Below are 15,847 nucleotides of genomic sequence, written 5' to 3' on the forward strand. Positions count from 1 at the left end.
TGCTGGGGCTCTAAAAGATTGATCCACATCTTTGCTGTCTATCGATCCTGTATCAGAAGGTACATTTTAAGAAACCTGTGCTTATTTATCCTCCTGGATAGTAACATATCACCACAATGACATCATTCTGTTACTAAAATAATGTACCCAAAAATCCATATTTTGCCATTTTCACTCTTTAGTTAGTGTTACCCTATTTTTATTCCACATGTTTTCTTGCTGAGAAAATCTGAGTTTCAACACCGAGTCAGGAAACACAATTTTTAAAGTGTGAATGATAGTGGGTAGTATACAAACTGATGCAGTAGTTATAGTTGTTATATTGTTCATGGAATCTTGCGTTTGTAATTGTATATACAAAGTATATATATAATATATATTAAAATATAATCTTACATTATTCACCAGGCAAAAGTGATCCTGAAGAATCCGTTGTTAAAAGGGAGAATAGAAGAAATGTTGTCTACGCTGAGGAAAAGTAAGTATAAATATTTAAATCATATAGTAACTGTAAGGAAAGGACGTGTGCCGTACATATTAATTTTTTGAGTAAAAAGTTCTCGCATTACTCCTAACTTTAACTCTTGCACTTGTCATTTTTAAATTCCTCTTTGTTTGACTTTGTTTAATCCCCCAGTTAAACTGAGTGTTTGTCATAAAGCTTATTTGAAAGGGTTTACCTGAAGCAACATAGACAATTTACCCTTACCTTCTCATGCTGTTAATGCCACTCCATATATGCCAAAGATTGCCCTCTGCGTAATATTCTGCAACTCTTCCGAAGGTATTTGGCATACACGTTTTCATTATGAAATAATTTAAGATCATAGGTTATATAGATTTAGATTATAATTATGAGTTTACACTGGATTCAAATTAAAGCTGTTTGGCTGCAAAACTAAAATGCTCCTTTTTTTTTTTTTAGTGTGCATTTTTTACTTTTTCTTTTTTTCTTTCCAGATGCGATGCTTACTGACGATATGCCTGTTCTTTACCATTTGAAATGTCTAGAGAATTTGGAGCAAATTCTAAATAACTAAGGAATCCTTGTGTATGCCTACAACATTATGGAATTCTAATTCCATCAGGACATTTTTGTACTACATGACTTTATGTATATGGAACCATGGAACTGCGAGCCTTGATGGTGTCTCTTGATTAAAATACATATTTATCTATAACTTGGAGATGTCATTTTAAATTGAAGTCCACCATAACTTGGGGCGTTGAAAATCCTTATGGTTATAATGCAGAAATGGAAGATTTTGTGCAACAGTGCCTGTAAAAAATATCCTTCACATGTACATTTTAATATGTTTCAAAAATGTATATTTTTGTTATTTAAGTTAAAAAAAAAAACACTATCGTCACATGAAAAAAACACAATTGCTTACAAATTTGTGTTTACTTTTTTAATACAGTTTTTATTTAATAACATAATAAAATATACCTCACAATGAAAGCACAGTGGACATTATCACCACATGTATTTTGTCTAAAATGTGCGGATTGTGTTAATTAAATGAGCACTTAAAGAAGAAAAAAAAAGTCGTTTGTGGTTAAGCATGTAGTTAGATATGTTGTGTGGCATGTAGTGAAAACGGATTCTGATTCCTGCTGCCATGCGCAGATCAGGCATTATGCCACAACCCACCACCTGGCAAATAACCCCCAATAAAAAAACATAAAAAAAAAAACCTAGACACCTACATTTTATGAACATTAATCTTTATTTACAAACAAATGGCTAGATGACTTTTTGTGGACTACAGTTCCCATCACCCTCAGCGAGGCTCATGGTGAGAGTGATGGGAGTTGTAGTCCACAAAAGCAGGTATACCAGAAGAGCAAAGGCTTGTATATTTGTGAAAATGTCTTTTTTGATCCAAGCTGTAGTTCTTTAGTATAATATGGCAATTAACACTTTATTTTATGTGTGTCAACCCCAATGCTTTGTACTATCCTGCAGTGACGTGAGGGTGTTATGCAGTGTGCCCTGTAACTTCCAAAACTATACAATAACCTTTGGTGCTCTAGCACAGAACCTGCACAAGCAAAGATTCTAACAGACGAGAAATGATAAAAAAAAAAAAAAAGGTTGTCTACTTTCCATAAATATGTACCTTATACATGTTATAAATATAAACCAATATACTGGCTGTAAAAATAATGCAAGACTTTGTGGCAATTATTGGGCAAATATTTAAAAGTATGCATTGCTGTTTCAAAGATATAGAAGATCTATACCTATAAGGTATTTCCAAACTCAAGACACTTTTATTCATATATTTTGGGATATTTTGATCAATCCAGCTACAACAGACATTAATTATCATAGCAAAATCAGACATAAAATTTGGCATTTTCTTAACTTTTGTTTTTAGTATTGTAATGTATTATTCATATTAAAAGTTACACAATACATCTACGTAAGGTTTTAAAAAATGTGTGATTTATGTGGGTATAGTTAAAATAAAAAAGAGAACTCGTGGTTAAGCACACAAATTGTAAAAACGCAAATACCCTCAGTAAAAAATAGGCTTTATTCCATGGTCTTTGTTGTGATCTCTCTAGTTCTTTTAAATTGAATCCTTCCCTTTACAAGCTATGCAGGTAACAATAGCTTTAAGTCTTCGATTACCCTAATATTAGCCTAACATTTTTTTTTAACACCAGACAATTGCACTACATGGTAAATTATTTAGAAAAGGTGTTAAAGTGTTACCAACTGTGTATATATATATATATATATTCTGGTTTGTTTAAAAACCACATCCCTTGTTGTTTTTTCTTCTTCTAGTAAAAAGAGGGTAAAAACTTGTGTGGACCAATTCTGTTATTGGTTACTAAGTGTAAATGCGTAAGAAGCTGTGAAGGGAAATACTATGTAATCTTAGTTTCTTGTATTAGATTTTTTGTACTTTATTGTCTGGCTGAGAAGATGGAAATTTTTATTGAGTTGTTTTTTATGCACCTGTGAGAAAAAACTATTATTTCACCTGGGTTCTTATTCATTTATTGGCAATTTTCTACACACAGACACATTTATTTATATATATATATATATATCATTTTTTTATTTTTTTTTAAAGTGATACAAGGAAGTTTATTTAGCATTTAATGCAATCAGGATATGGAAAGAAATATATATTTTTCAACCTGCCTACTCCAAATTTTCCTTCTTGCATCTGCCACTGAAGTGGATACTATAGTGAGACTCAAAAAGCATTTGACCTTGGACTGCCTATATTCTGGAAATGCAACTGTACTTCAATATTTGTGGGTTAAAGTCAAAGGATCATCTGAAGAAACACTGTGTTCTGTTAATCCAACCTTTGGTAAACATATTTCTGAAAAGTACAAGGATAAAATTGCATTTGTAAACAAGAGCTTATCTTCTTTGGACATGTCAATAACATTGATTGAAGCCACCGAAGATGACATTGGTACTTACCACTGTTATATGAGTCTATTTTTTTATGGAACACTGAAAAAAACTGTAATTGTACAATCAGGTAAGACTAATATTACTTTTTATATGTTCTGTCCAAATTGTATGTAAAAAAAATCATATGTTTAAGACGACCAGATGGTTGCTTAAGCTGAACACTGGTTTAACTGCAACCCTGCAGTATATGTTTTTCATAATCTTTTTAGGTTAATAGAACAATTTCGTCATCCTGTTAATAAAGCTATAAAATCGTATATATTCTCTAACCCTTGTGTTTTATACATAACATACAATGCCAATCAACTTACTCCATTATGGGGGACAGTTTACTCACCAAATTTTTCACAAAGAACATTTGTTTTTATCTTAGAAGAGTTTAATCATAGCTTTTAAATACTGGTGTTTAAAATTAAGTAATGATAATAAAGTAATAAATAATAATAAAAAAAACTAATTAAAAAATAAGATTTCCTTCAAGCTCCTATTAGTCAAGGGGATCCAACAATCACTGTGAGTGGTGTGAAGCAGAATCAACTACGGGGTATAGTATTTAAAAAGAACCCTATGGGATACGCAGACTGCATACAATTCCTGGTGGGATGGGGAGTTAAAAGTAAATTTCACTGTTGACAATTTCAGCTCTAGTATTACTTTAAATAAGCACCTTTTTCGTGTAGCATTGTTCTGGCATTTTAAGGATAGGCTTTAAACGGTTATTTCCAACTGTTATAATCTAACTGTTGAGACAAATGGTAGAGGAGTTTCTCATAACAGTTATATTGATTTCTTATGCCTTGATATTGGCGCATCTTGCAATATGGGAAAGGATATTAGATTTTTTTACACGTGTAATGCGTAAAATATCTGGACAAGGGAAAAGCCAGCTTCCGTAGAAAATGCAGTTTGACTTGACGTTACAAATCCTGTAGTTCAATAATTCATCATTCATGTTTGCGTCGATCAGGGTAATATAATAACATTTTTAAATAGACACAGTATTACCTTTACCGGAATTAAAACTTTAATCATGCCTCTGTCACATGAAAAATATGCATTCCTTTAAAAATCACAAATGCAGGCAATGAGACTTTGTTTCTATAGGAACTGAAAAGTATTCATAGATGGTTCTGTGTTTGATTTTACGTGATTAAACATTAGGAGAAACATATTTGACAGACCTGATATTGTTCTGCATGGTATATAGAGAGCAATTAATGTTTTATCTTGAATAGCACCTCTTAGTAAGAGTTATTCAACAAGGGATGTAACTGTAGCACTTTACCTCTTCTTCATTTAAATGAATCGACCTTTTCATATAAGCAAAGCTAAACTTTTTGGATAACATATTCGCTTGTGTCGTAGTATGGATTTTGGGAGTAAAGCTATAAAACTTAACTGTTCACTCAGCAACACCCCGCTCCCTTCCTTGAAACAAATGCTTTTCATGGGAGAATGGAGAGTCTCAAGCAAAAAGAGGGGACAAAACGAAATATGAAGCATAACTATAATTTGCTAATTACTTTTACCTCTCAAGTGTCCCTACTTAGCAGGGCTTAGTCCCTAATTTGAATTCAAATTACATTGACCCGCTTCATTGTTCATTTCCTGGAGTTCAAAATGTTTGCTGACAATGAGTGTTCTACACTCTGAAAAGTCTCACTTATGTGTAAACAAAACGGCAGATAATCAGTTTATAAAATTGTGTAAAACGCTATTCACATTTTTCACAATAGTTCACAGAGCCATAGAACAATCATGACCTCGAATCACACCTTTATCCACTTGAAATGTTGGAAGGTGTGAACACTATTATAATCATATAAACTATTAAGATGAGGAGAGTGCCTTGGTGAAGTGTTAAGTCTCAGAAAACAAGTGGGTACCATAATGCAATAATGAGCAATCAGTTTATTGCACACTTAGATTTATTCAGTTTTGTAAAGCATGGGTACGAAAAGACCAGGTATATGTACGGTTATATTTTGCATTGTTTTCAAATACCTGGCAGATAGGATTAAAATAAATATTTGATGATTCTCTATAACTATTCCATTGGTTGTTGATGCTACATTTTCACAATCCAATTACCCGGCCACATTTTGCAGACAGCTGTTCACAAGTGCAGAGTAACAATGTGATGTGATAACACACCGCCACACCAATTTGATAGACTTGTGTACATGGACAAAAAACAATACTTTTTTTTTTCCTCAATGTCTCCCAACCTGTCCCAAAGTGACAACTAATTTGGTTTCTAAATAAAAAAAACGTATTGCATTTGTTTTATTGGTCAACCTCTTCGTTTTTGGAAATTTGTACGAATTAACAAAATTAGCAACAAAAATGTAAATTTTATGGAATCTGAATGCACAAGTCTACTATCTTGTACGTTGCTATCTCCTGATTTTCAATAATGAAGTGGGAGATTGTTGGCTCTCCAGGGCCTCTATCTAATATATAAAATCTCTGGATGTCTTCTCTTTTGAGTTGACAGGAGAGTTTGTGGGAAAGTTTCTCTGCTGCTACACTATACATTATGAAGGGGTAACCATTATGAACCTCGGATTTTAGCTATAGTTAAATTAGTAAGATTTCTCCTAGGTCTCCTCACCCATTTAAAATATCATCCAGAGACAGCTGCAAAAACGTACTGTTTCTTAACTTAATGGCCACGCTCCAGCTGCCCTAAACGTCTATAATAATGTCCCTCCGGGTGCCACAACACTTCAGGACCCTTTCTTTTGTGCCTAGCAAAGCCAACACCATTGGTGTAACTAGAGTTGTCCCGGCATGACCCCTTGTTCCTGTCTCCTCATTTGATTTAAAATTGTTTAGAAAGGGCCGACCTGGACCACACCAATCTGTGTGAGCATGTATGTGTAAGTGAGGTTATATGGAATGTGTGTTAGTGAGTATGAGTAACTGTAATTAGTGTGTGTTTACGTATGTTGGAAAGGGGGCAAGGGGCAAAGAAGGCCCAGACAAGTTGTTTGAGGGCAATGAAGGCACAGACCAGCTTTTGAAGTTGGGGAGCCCCAGGACAATGTCTGTGGTTGTTGTTGTGCCCCTGGCCAACACCTATTACTAGCTCCCTGACTCACAAAGTGAGCTCATTAGGTCTGAATTTCTTAAAACCAACCTTTTCATCTTTGATATTCAATCTCAGCTGCCAAGAGACACAAAGGGCGGATGAAGTGCTGTTCTGTTAATATCCCAAAAATTACAGCACATATTTGTGTGGCTCATGTTCCTAATGAGTCTTTAGTCAAAGTTCATACATTTTATTTACAACATACAAAAAGGTGTAAAGATACACAAACTTTAGGGATCTCAAAGATCTTTTCTTCACATAGAATTAAAAAACACTTTTGTTCACAAAGGTCATGCTTTTAGCGTATGAACGTATTGATCACCACTGCATATTGTGCCAGGTTTAAAACTGCATCTGAAAAGCATTGGACATGTGACTAGAATCAAATCTAGTGACTAGATTTGGTATAATTTATTTGAAGGCTGTTGGGTGTCCTATTTGTGCCCAGGAGCATAACGGAGAACAGTGAGCCGATTGTTTTAGATCACCACACTTCGGAAAGGTTGCAACACCTCACATTCTCCCTCTCCCACTCCTTATAACAAAGAGGAAGATGGTGTAGCTGAAGATAAGATAAACACCCCACCCCTGGTTCTGATTTCTGACGCCTTCACGGCAAATCCAAATCACATTACCATCTGCGCCTCACCTTCTCTAACAATCTTCAGTGCTATTTGTGCTTCAAAATTAATAGGAAATAATAACTATTCATTTTTTGTGCATTCATTTTAAGTATGTTAACAAAAGATGTTTATTATCCCACGTATAAAAGATGGTTTGTATGTTATGTTATCATTAAGAAATACAATGATTAATTCCTACTTCATAACAGAAACATAATGACTATAATATTTAGTACAAGTAGTACATCATGCAGCTGTGAAAAAGGCATTTTATTGGACATTCTTTTCATTTTCTATACAGCTAAATAAATTCCAAGATAATGCAGTTTGAAAACAATAATTAGATGAATTTCCTAAAGGAAATTAAATTTATAAGACGTACCATCAACAATGATTAAAATGGTTAGGTTTAAATTACAGAAGCTGTAGAATCACAAGAAATTGAAGTTATTTTAATTAGAAAACTAAGATTGTATGCAAGCATTTAGTTCAGGTTTGTGCAATCTATTTCTCTACAAGTTACAAATCGTATAGAGGTACGTCATTACTGATTTATATAGTACCATAATATTCCGCAGCGCTGCGCAGTGGGCAAACCGCACATAACAAACAGTGCATCACATAACAATTTGGACTTCCAGAAACAAAATGTGAGACGGGCCCTGGTCATAAATTTCTATTCCATTGTATTCCATTCTGGAATGGAAACTGGATTAGCTCTACAAAGTATGACAATTGCACAATGAGTTGACTTCCACTCATTCCTGCCTAGATCTAACCCTTTTCCACTTACAGACGGTGCCACTTCCATTAATAATTGGCCTTGGAGCTTATGAAAATCATCTAGCCACCTCCAATACATTGTTTTATAGTACATAAAAGAGATATTTTGAACTAAATTAAAAGAACAAATGTCTAGGAGATGATCCTGAAGCGCAATGAATAAAAATATGTAACAATAAAATCTAACCTTTTACTGGACGTTTGAAAACACTTAAACTTTACAGTATTTCACACTAGTAGGAAAATTACACAAGGGTATCCAAGCGTCAAGAAATGAAGTAAGCTTGTAACAAAAAAATTGGGGCTAAAAAGGGCAGCGTACAAGTCACCATAATGTGTGTTTAGCGTGTAATTCTCAGGCATTCTAAACTGAAACTGAAACGGAAAGGAAAACATATTAGGGTCTGCGATTATTGCTGGGATACAAAATACAGTAAAATGAGAAAAAAAAATAAAGACAACATTTGATGGATACTGACTTGATAACAATTATAGTAAGTCTTAAGGCCACGCGTTCGGGTAAATCTTTTCTGAACTATCCTTCATGTTTATTTACAAGCCTTTTGGATAACATGTTAGATACCACAATCCACTTATTTCTCACTTTTGGGAAATAAAGGGTTTTCATTTTAACAAAATATTGCATTGAATTCTAGATGAAACATGTTAAGACCTATGTGGGTAATATAGAGACCCGGAATTTTAAATGTGAATTCTTCTTCATCCTCTGTAATAGTACATTTTAATGAAACGTATGATCTGAAAACATTCTGCATGCAACTTAGAAGGCTATATATCATTGACTTCAATCCTGTCATATGTGACATCACATTTTTGTTACTTTTGTTTTGTTTTTTTTGTGTAGGTAACACTGACAATATAATTCCATCATCACGTCAGTTATTTATGGAGAATGAAAATATCAGTATCTACTTCAGATACAATTTGAATGGAAGTGTGATGCAAGTGATTTTGGAAAAGTTCACGACAGAGAGGAGGGATCGCATTGCTTCTTGTACACCAGGGCATGGAGGCCCACTTTATGGTTTTGACTATAAAAACAATAAACACAGATTTGTAGATTGCTCTAAAGATTGTAAAAATGTTACCCTCTTCATTTTGAATACTTCCAGAACGGACCAAGGACACTACAGGGGTCTTTTCAAAACAAACAAAGGAGAAGAGACAGTTGTAATAAAGTTGGATATATATAAAGGTATGGGTTTTTTATAGTTCATAATCCCATAGATTTTTTTTTTGTCATTGAGCATAAAGTAGTAAATTGCGTCTCAAAAATTACCATCTTTTGTCCTCAGGATATCTTTGTTTAGCTACTTGCAAGGGCATTATTTTATTTTTCAGTATTTCCTGTTTCAAAGCCCATGTGTATACAATGCAGGTATAAATTCAAATGTAAATTACCAACGCGTGTAATGCTTGTAGAATTGGGCCAAAACCTTTATAATACAAAAATGCTAACTAAATTTATGGATTGTGCTGAAACTTGCTTTCTACAGCTGCAAAAAGGAAAAATTACTCATGGGTTGTAAAAATCACTAAACGTCTATGCATTGAAACGTAAGTATAATAAAGTTTCTAATTAATAATTGGCAGTATGCTGGGTGGACCGGATATCTCTGGCTATAGCTATTATGTAACATAGTAACATAGTTCATAAGGTTGAAAAAAGACCAAAGTCCATCAAGTTCAACCTATATACGTATTGTGTCCCTACTGTGTTGATCCAGAGGAAGGCAAAAAAAAACCCTTATGAAGCAGATATGATTTATATCAATACATCTTTGTCCACAATATACAGGTCCTTCATGCAAGCAAATATGTATTAATGAGGATGACGCATACTACCTTTTTACTGTGGTATTAAGGTACCATGCAACCAACAATCATATTGTTTTCTTTCTGTAATCTTCTACTGCCCCACAAGCATTCTTGTGGTGCTTACAACTATATTCTGTATGACAAGATAAAAAAAAATGGTTTTTTTTTTTAATAATTTTTTTTTGTATTTTATACAACATACAACATATACACTATTGTACTAAGTCCTGGCATCAATGATCCAGTCAAAACAGCATATTACTATAGCAGTGAGACGTTACACAATGTTCACCTTTTAGACAGTTGGAATTTTAACCCCTCAAGGTTTACAAGCCACATACCTTTTATATGGTTTACAATTCCAGGTCTCTTGATTACCCACATAGGTCTTAACATAATTCAGCTGGAACCTGTAACATTACCTCCCGTCTCTGTTTCCATGCCATCAGGAACAATGCGTATTAGAATAAAAAATGAACCCCCCCTGAGAGAGATTGTCATTTGCAAATATGAGAATTGTTATCAACCTGATATAACATTATTACATTTTCTTGCAAGCATATTGATGTGTATCCAGCTTAAATTAGAATAGCTCCAGGCCATTTTGTTGATACTGTTGTCAACCACGTTTCAAGCTGTCCTTTTTTCAACGGTTTGAGGACTGGTAGTTTCAAGCACTGTCCCAGTGGTTCCTGTCTACTCATACCAGTTCAAAATAGTTCAGAAAGGGTCACATCAGGTCAGAAGGGCCCTTCCTAAACTACTTTGAACCCCGCACAGGGATACACAAGTGTAACAGGGTCACGTGACATCACGGGACCCCCTGGTGAAACAGTGGCTCTCTGTGCCGGTTCAAAGTAGTTTAGGAAGGGCCCTTCCGACCTGGTGTGACCCTTTCTGTGCGAGCAGCCGGAGATAAAGCTGCTGGAGCAGTGAGAAGTAGGCAGGGGCAGGGGGGGATGTATGTTCAATGAGTAATGTGTGTGTGTGTGTGTGTGAGCATGAATGTGTAATTCTATGTGTGTGTGAGCATGGATGTGTACTTGTGTGTGTCTGTGAACATGGATGTGTAATTGTGTATGTGTGTGTGATCACGGATGTGTAATTGTGTATGTGTGTCTGTGAGCATGGATGTGTAATTGTGTGTGTGAGAGCATTGATGTTATATAGTTACATAGTTATATAGGCTGAAAAAAGACCACGTGTCCATCAAGTTCAGCCTTTCCTATATCTGTTAATTTGTTGCTGTTGATCCAAAAGTGTGTAATTGATGTGTAATTGTGTGTGTGTGTGTGTGTGAGAGTGCATGGCTGTGTAAGTGTGTGAAATGGAGTGTGAGTATGAGCAAATGGGGCAATTTTCGCACCAGTGCCCTGTGGTTTCTAGTTACGCCCCTGGTTTCAAGGATCGGTTTCAGAGATTAGCATATTAGCTTTAGATCGAGCAGCTTGCTTTAGATTTTAATTAAATAACCCCTTGTCTATTTGACAAAAGTGTCAAAAACACATCACATGGCAGGGTCTTTTTTATTGCTAGTCCTGGAGCTAATCTTAATAAATTTAACCAGGATCTCCATCAATCTGCTTGCAAGGAAATTTAATAATGTTATATCAGGTTGTGAATGGCCTTGGTAATTGATAGCAATCCCCATATTTCTCCACTTGTTTGCAAATGACAATCTCTCTCTCAGGAGGGTTCATGTTTTATTCTAATAAACCGTGTGCATTAAATTATGGATGGATGGATGCAGATAACATAGTACATCTAGGTATTACAATGTTTTTGTACTTGACCTTCTTAAAACATAACTAATTTTGCTAAAACCGGTAATCAAATAATGTTTTTACATGTTTTACATGTCACATATTAATGTATTGTAAACTAGCAGTATTTTTCTACTCTAACAAACAGGTTTAAGGATACCTGTGCCTTAGCACAAGTAAATTGATTTTAACTTGCAAACCAATTATTTTCTAACGGCCAGGGATAGTCTTAGAACTATGCCTGTTAGAGGTACTTGGAGAACCGCTTTCTTAAACACTGTTCTTGTACATGGGTCATAACACCATTTAAGGGGAAACTCTGAACATATATTGTAAGCACTGCTTTAGTATATGGACCATAACATCATTGAAAGGGAGACTCTGAACATATATTGTAAACATTGTTCTAGTTTATGGACCATAACATAATTTAAAGAGAGGCTCTGAACATATATTGTACAGATGAAGCTCTGCGCAGTGTTCAAGCACTATGCAACATTAAGGTTAAATTAACAAAAATAACTGCCTGGTGGCCTGAAGTTTGTCAGATTTATCCCAATGAGTTATCTTACAAATGGCTTATTTTATGCATCCTTTTCGCCAGAGGTTTTATCAAAAGCTGCAAACATATATCTAGTGGAAAAATTGCATTTAGCCTTTTGCCTGTAGGGTTGTATCTATATACATTTTTATTTACAAATTCTAAGCATTACGGTTGATCTTGAAGAGCTTAATAGTATGGCAGTATCATAATAAATGTAGTGGATATACTGACACTTCATTAGAAAGTATTGTTAAGTTGGAAGGCATTTTGGAAAAGGTTCTTGTGTATTTTACAATCTAGGTTGTAAGTTGTAAACTTAATTTAAAATAATTGTTTATTTAGTATGGATCTCCACGGTATTGAAGTTTAGAGTTTGGTAGATGGTATAAGTCTTTAGCTTATATAGAGAAATAAAATGAATCTCTTATTAAAGCTGTTGCATGTTCTTTAAAATACATTTATTATACATTTTTTTTATATTTTTTTTTTTTTTTTTTTTAGAGATTCCTTATCTTGCTGTCCCTATTTATGGAGTATCTGGAGCATTCACTTTGATTATAGTCATCATCATCACATCGCTTTGTATTCAAATGTAAGTACTTTTTAATAATCATAGTGAAGCACACGGTGCTATAGACTGTAAGGTAATTTAAGGATGACACAATTATTGTACCATACAAATGTATACACTATATTTGTTTGAGGGTTTTTTTTTAGGAATAAATCATCTGAAAAAAGGACCTTGTCTTATAACTGAGGTACTCCTTTATTCAGATCTCAGATGGCACCGCTGTATACCCAACTATGCCTAGGGACTTGTCACTCACACGCTCTCTCACACTCTCTCGTGCTCTCTCACTCATGCTGTCATTCACTCTCATACTCTCATTCACACTCTATCACACTCTTATCCGCACTCTCTCATGTTTCTCTCAATGTCTTCTCTGTCTCCTTTCCCACTGCTCCACTTCTTCTCTTGCCGCTTCTTTTTCTTCTGTCCTTTTTTCTTCTCTCTTTGTTTGTCTTCTTACTATGCAATAAAACTGTGGATATATTACATTGCATTACATTTATTTATATAGCTCCAGCAGATTCCCGAGCAGTTCTGGAAAAGGGCAGGGTGCCTGGCCACATGCTCTCCCGCGAGAGAAAAAGCATAATATTCTTCCTTTCAGTGTTCGTGTGTACTGTTATTAAGTTCTTAACAAACAAATACAATATTACAGAACCAATTAATTTTCTGTTGACTCTTGTGTTACTATGTAACAAGCATAGGCATATAATCTGTCACCTCTAGGTGACTTTTCACTAAAGCAACGTGGTTGCTATGCTACCAACATTGTAAAGTTTCTTCCTAAAGCAAATACCCAGCGTCTGCATGAATATAAGGTGAAAAATGTATATTGTAATCTTACTGCCATCACCAGTTTAGGCCAGCTAGTTAAACATAAAGTGTGTGTGTGTGTGTGTGTGTGTGTGTGTTCAACCACATCCCAAATGTGTTCTATTGGATTGAGATGTGGTGATTGTGGAGGCCATTGGAGTACAGAGAACTCATTGTCACGTTCCAGTTTGAGATGATGTAAGCGTTGTGACATGGTGCATTATCCTGCTGGAAGTAGCAATCAGAAGATGGGTACAATGTGGTCATAAAGGGATGGACATGGTCAGCAACAATACTCGGGTAGGCTGTCACATTTAAACAATGCTCAATTGGTACTAAGGGGCCCAAATTGTGCCAAATTCCCCCCACACCATTACACCACCACCACCAGCCTGAATCATTGATACAAGGCAGGATTAATCAATGCTTTCATGTTGTGTACACCAAAGTCTTACCCTGCCATCTGAATGTCGCAGCTGGAATCGAGACTCATCAGACTAGGCAACGTTCTTCCAGTCTTCCATTGACCAATTTTGGTGAGCCTGTGCATATTGTAGCCACACTTTCCTGTTCTTAGCTGACAGGAGTGGCACCCGGTGTGGTCTTCTGCTGCTGTAGCCCATCTGCTTCAAGGTTCGACGTGTTGTGCGTTCAGAGATGGTATTCTGCATGCCTTAGTTGAGTTACTGTTGCCTTTCTGTCATCTTGAACCAGTCTCCCCATTCTCCTCTGACCTCTGACATCAACAAGGCATCAACTGACGCTCACAGGATTTTTTCTTCTTTTTTGGACCGTTCTCTGTAAACCCTAGAGATGGTTGTGCTTGAAAATCCCAGTAGAGCAGCAGTTTCTTAAGTACTCAGACCAGCCCGTCTGGCACTAACAACCATGCCAAGTTCAAAGTCACTGAAATCCCCTGTCTTCCCTATTCTGATGCTTGGCTTGAACTTCAGCAAGTTGTCTTGACCACATCTACATGCCTAAATGCATTGAGTTGCTGTCATGTGATTGGCTGATTAGCTATATGTGTTAACAAGCAATTGAACATGTGTACCTAAGAAAGTGGCCAGTGAGTGTACAGTATATTTTTAATATTTGGATAACTAGTTGTGTATTTACTTTAGGAAAAAACTTCTCAATATTGGTAGCATAGCAACAACATTGCTGTATTGAAAAGTCACCTAGAGGTGACAGATTGTATGCCCTTCCTATGCTTGTTACATAGTAACACATATGAGTAAACAGGAAATTAATTGCTTCTGTAATATTTCATTTGCTTGCTAAGAACTTAATGGTAAGCACAAAAAACTGAAAGGAAGAATATTATGTGTTTTACATAAAATGTACTTAATAACCCTAAAAACTGTTTATAATTCACAAAAAATACAATTAAATATGAATGTGTGATTGGGGTCATTTTTCCTCCCACAACATTACCAATTATCATTATTTTTAATGGTGAGAGAGACTTAAAATATGTTAACTGTGTGTTTAAAATAAAGCATGCCATGACAAAAATAATAATAATAATAACTTTTATTATTATCATCATCATAATTATCAAAGGCAATATGCAAATCTGGCAGCACAATTTCAAATGGTAGTTTTTAATACAGATCTGCTGTATAAAGCAAATGTGCAAGACAATAAGAAATTGGGAGGAAAACATGCAATCACTCCAGAATGAAATCCCCACGCTACCTGATATCCCTTCTAATTTATAAGACCTGCAATTGCTCATCTTATGTCCCTTCAAACCCCATTTCCTTATTGACTATTTTAGCCATAATAGTCTTGCCAAATGGAACCTATGCAATTGCTGCATATTTATCAGAAGATTTACTGTATATCCTTGGTTACCGTCTGTAAAATAAGTTAAAATCTAGCACCCTTAGTTTCCGTAATATGTGCAAGAATCATCAGTCATTATTATCAGTTTACATGTCTCTTGATTTACAAAACCCAGCAGAGTGCAATGAACCATCTTGAACACCAACAGGTGTGATTAGGTGTCTTGGGATTTGGTCTCAATATTTGAAGGTCACTGATGAAATCCTACAATTTTCCAAAATGGCATGCCTAATTAATGTATTACTGAAAATGCATGAAATAGCTCAATGTTACCTTGCCTCAAGGTCCCTTATTATGACCTATACATTTCTGATAGGATCCCTGCATATCTTACATTTCTGTCTTAAAATATAAAGAAGTAAATATTCTAAATCATACTATTTACTAAAATAATCTAAATGGGAGGCATTTAGGGACGTGGTCTCAAGTCATTCTACTTTTTTGTTTTGAAACTAAGGACATTAATGGCTCCCATGTTTAATATATAGCATTGCCTGGGTGTATTTACTGTAGTAATT

The 15,847-nt window shown here is 35.1% G+C and overlaps 2 protein-coding genes across 2 annotated transcripts in view; one reads left to right on the forward strand and one right to left on the reverse strand.

The window, feature by feature from the left end:
* RTTN (rotatin) overlaps positions 1-1,181 on the forward strand; it is a 67,583-nt gene extending 66,402 nt beyond the window's left edge. Inside the window, exons 49-50 of the mRNA XM_053468202.1 lie at positions 409-478; positions 961-1,181. Of these exons, the coding sequence (XP_053324177.1) occupies positions 409-478; positions 961-1,040 (150 nt within the window). The 3' untranslated portion in view covers positions 1,041-1,181. The remainder of the gene's footprint in view (positions 1-408; positions 479-960) is intronic.
* Positions 1-15,847, reverse strand: part of DOK6 (docking protein 6) — a 192,906-nt gene that overhangs the window by 4,008 nt on the left and 173,051 nt on the right. The window lies entirely within an intron of this gene.

Source organism: Spea bombifrons, chromosome 5 (genome assembly GCF_027358695.1).
Source record: "Spea bombifrons isolate aSpeBom1 chromosome 5, aSpeBom1.2.pri, whole genome shotgun sequence".
Classification (NCBI taxonomy): domain Eukaryota; kingdom Metazoa; phylum Chordata; class Amphibia; order Anura; family Pelobatidae; genus Spea; species Spea bombifrons.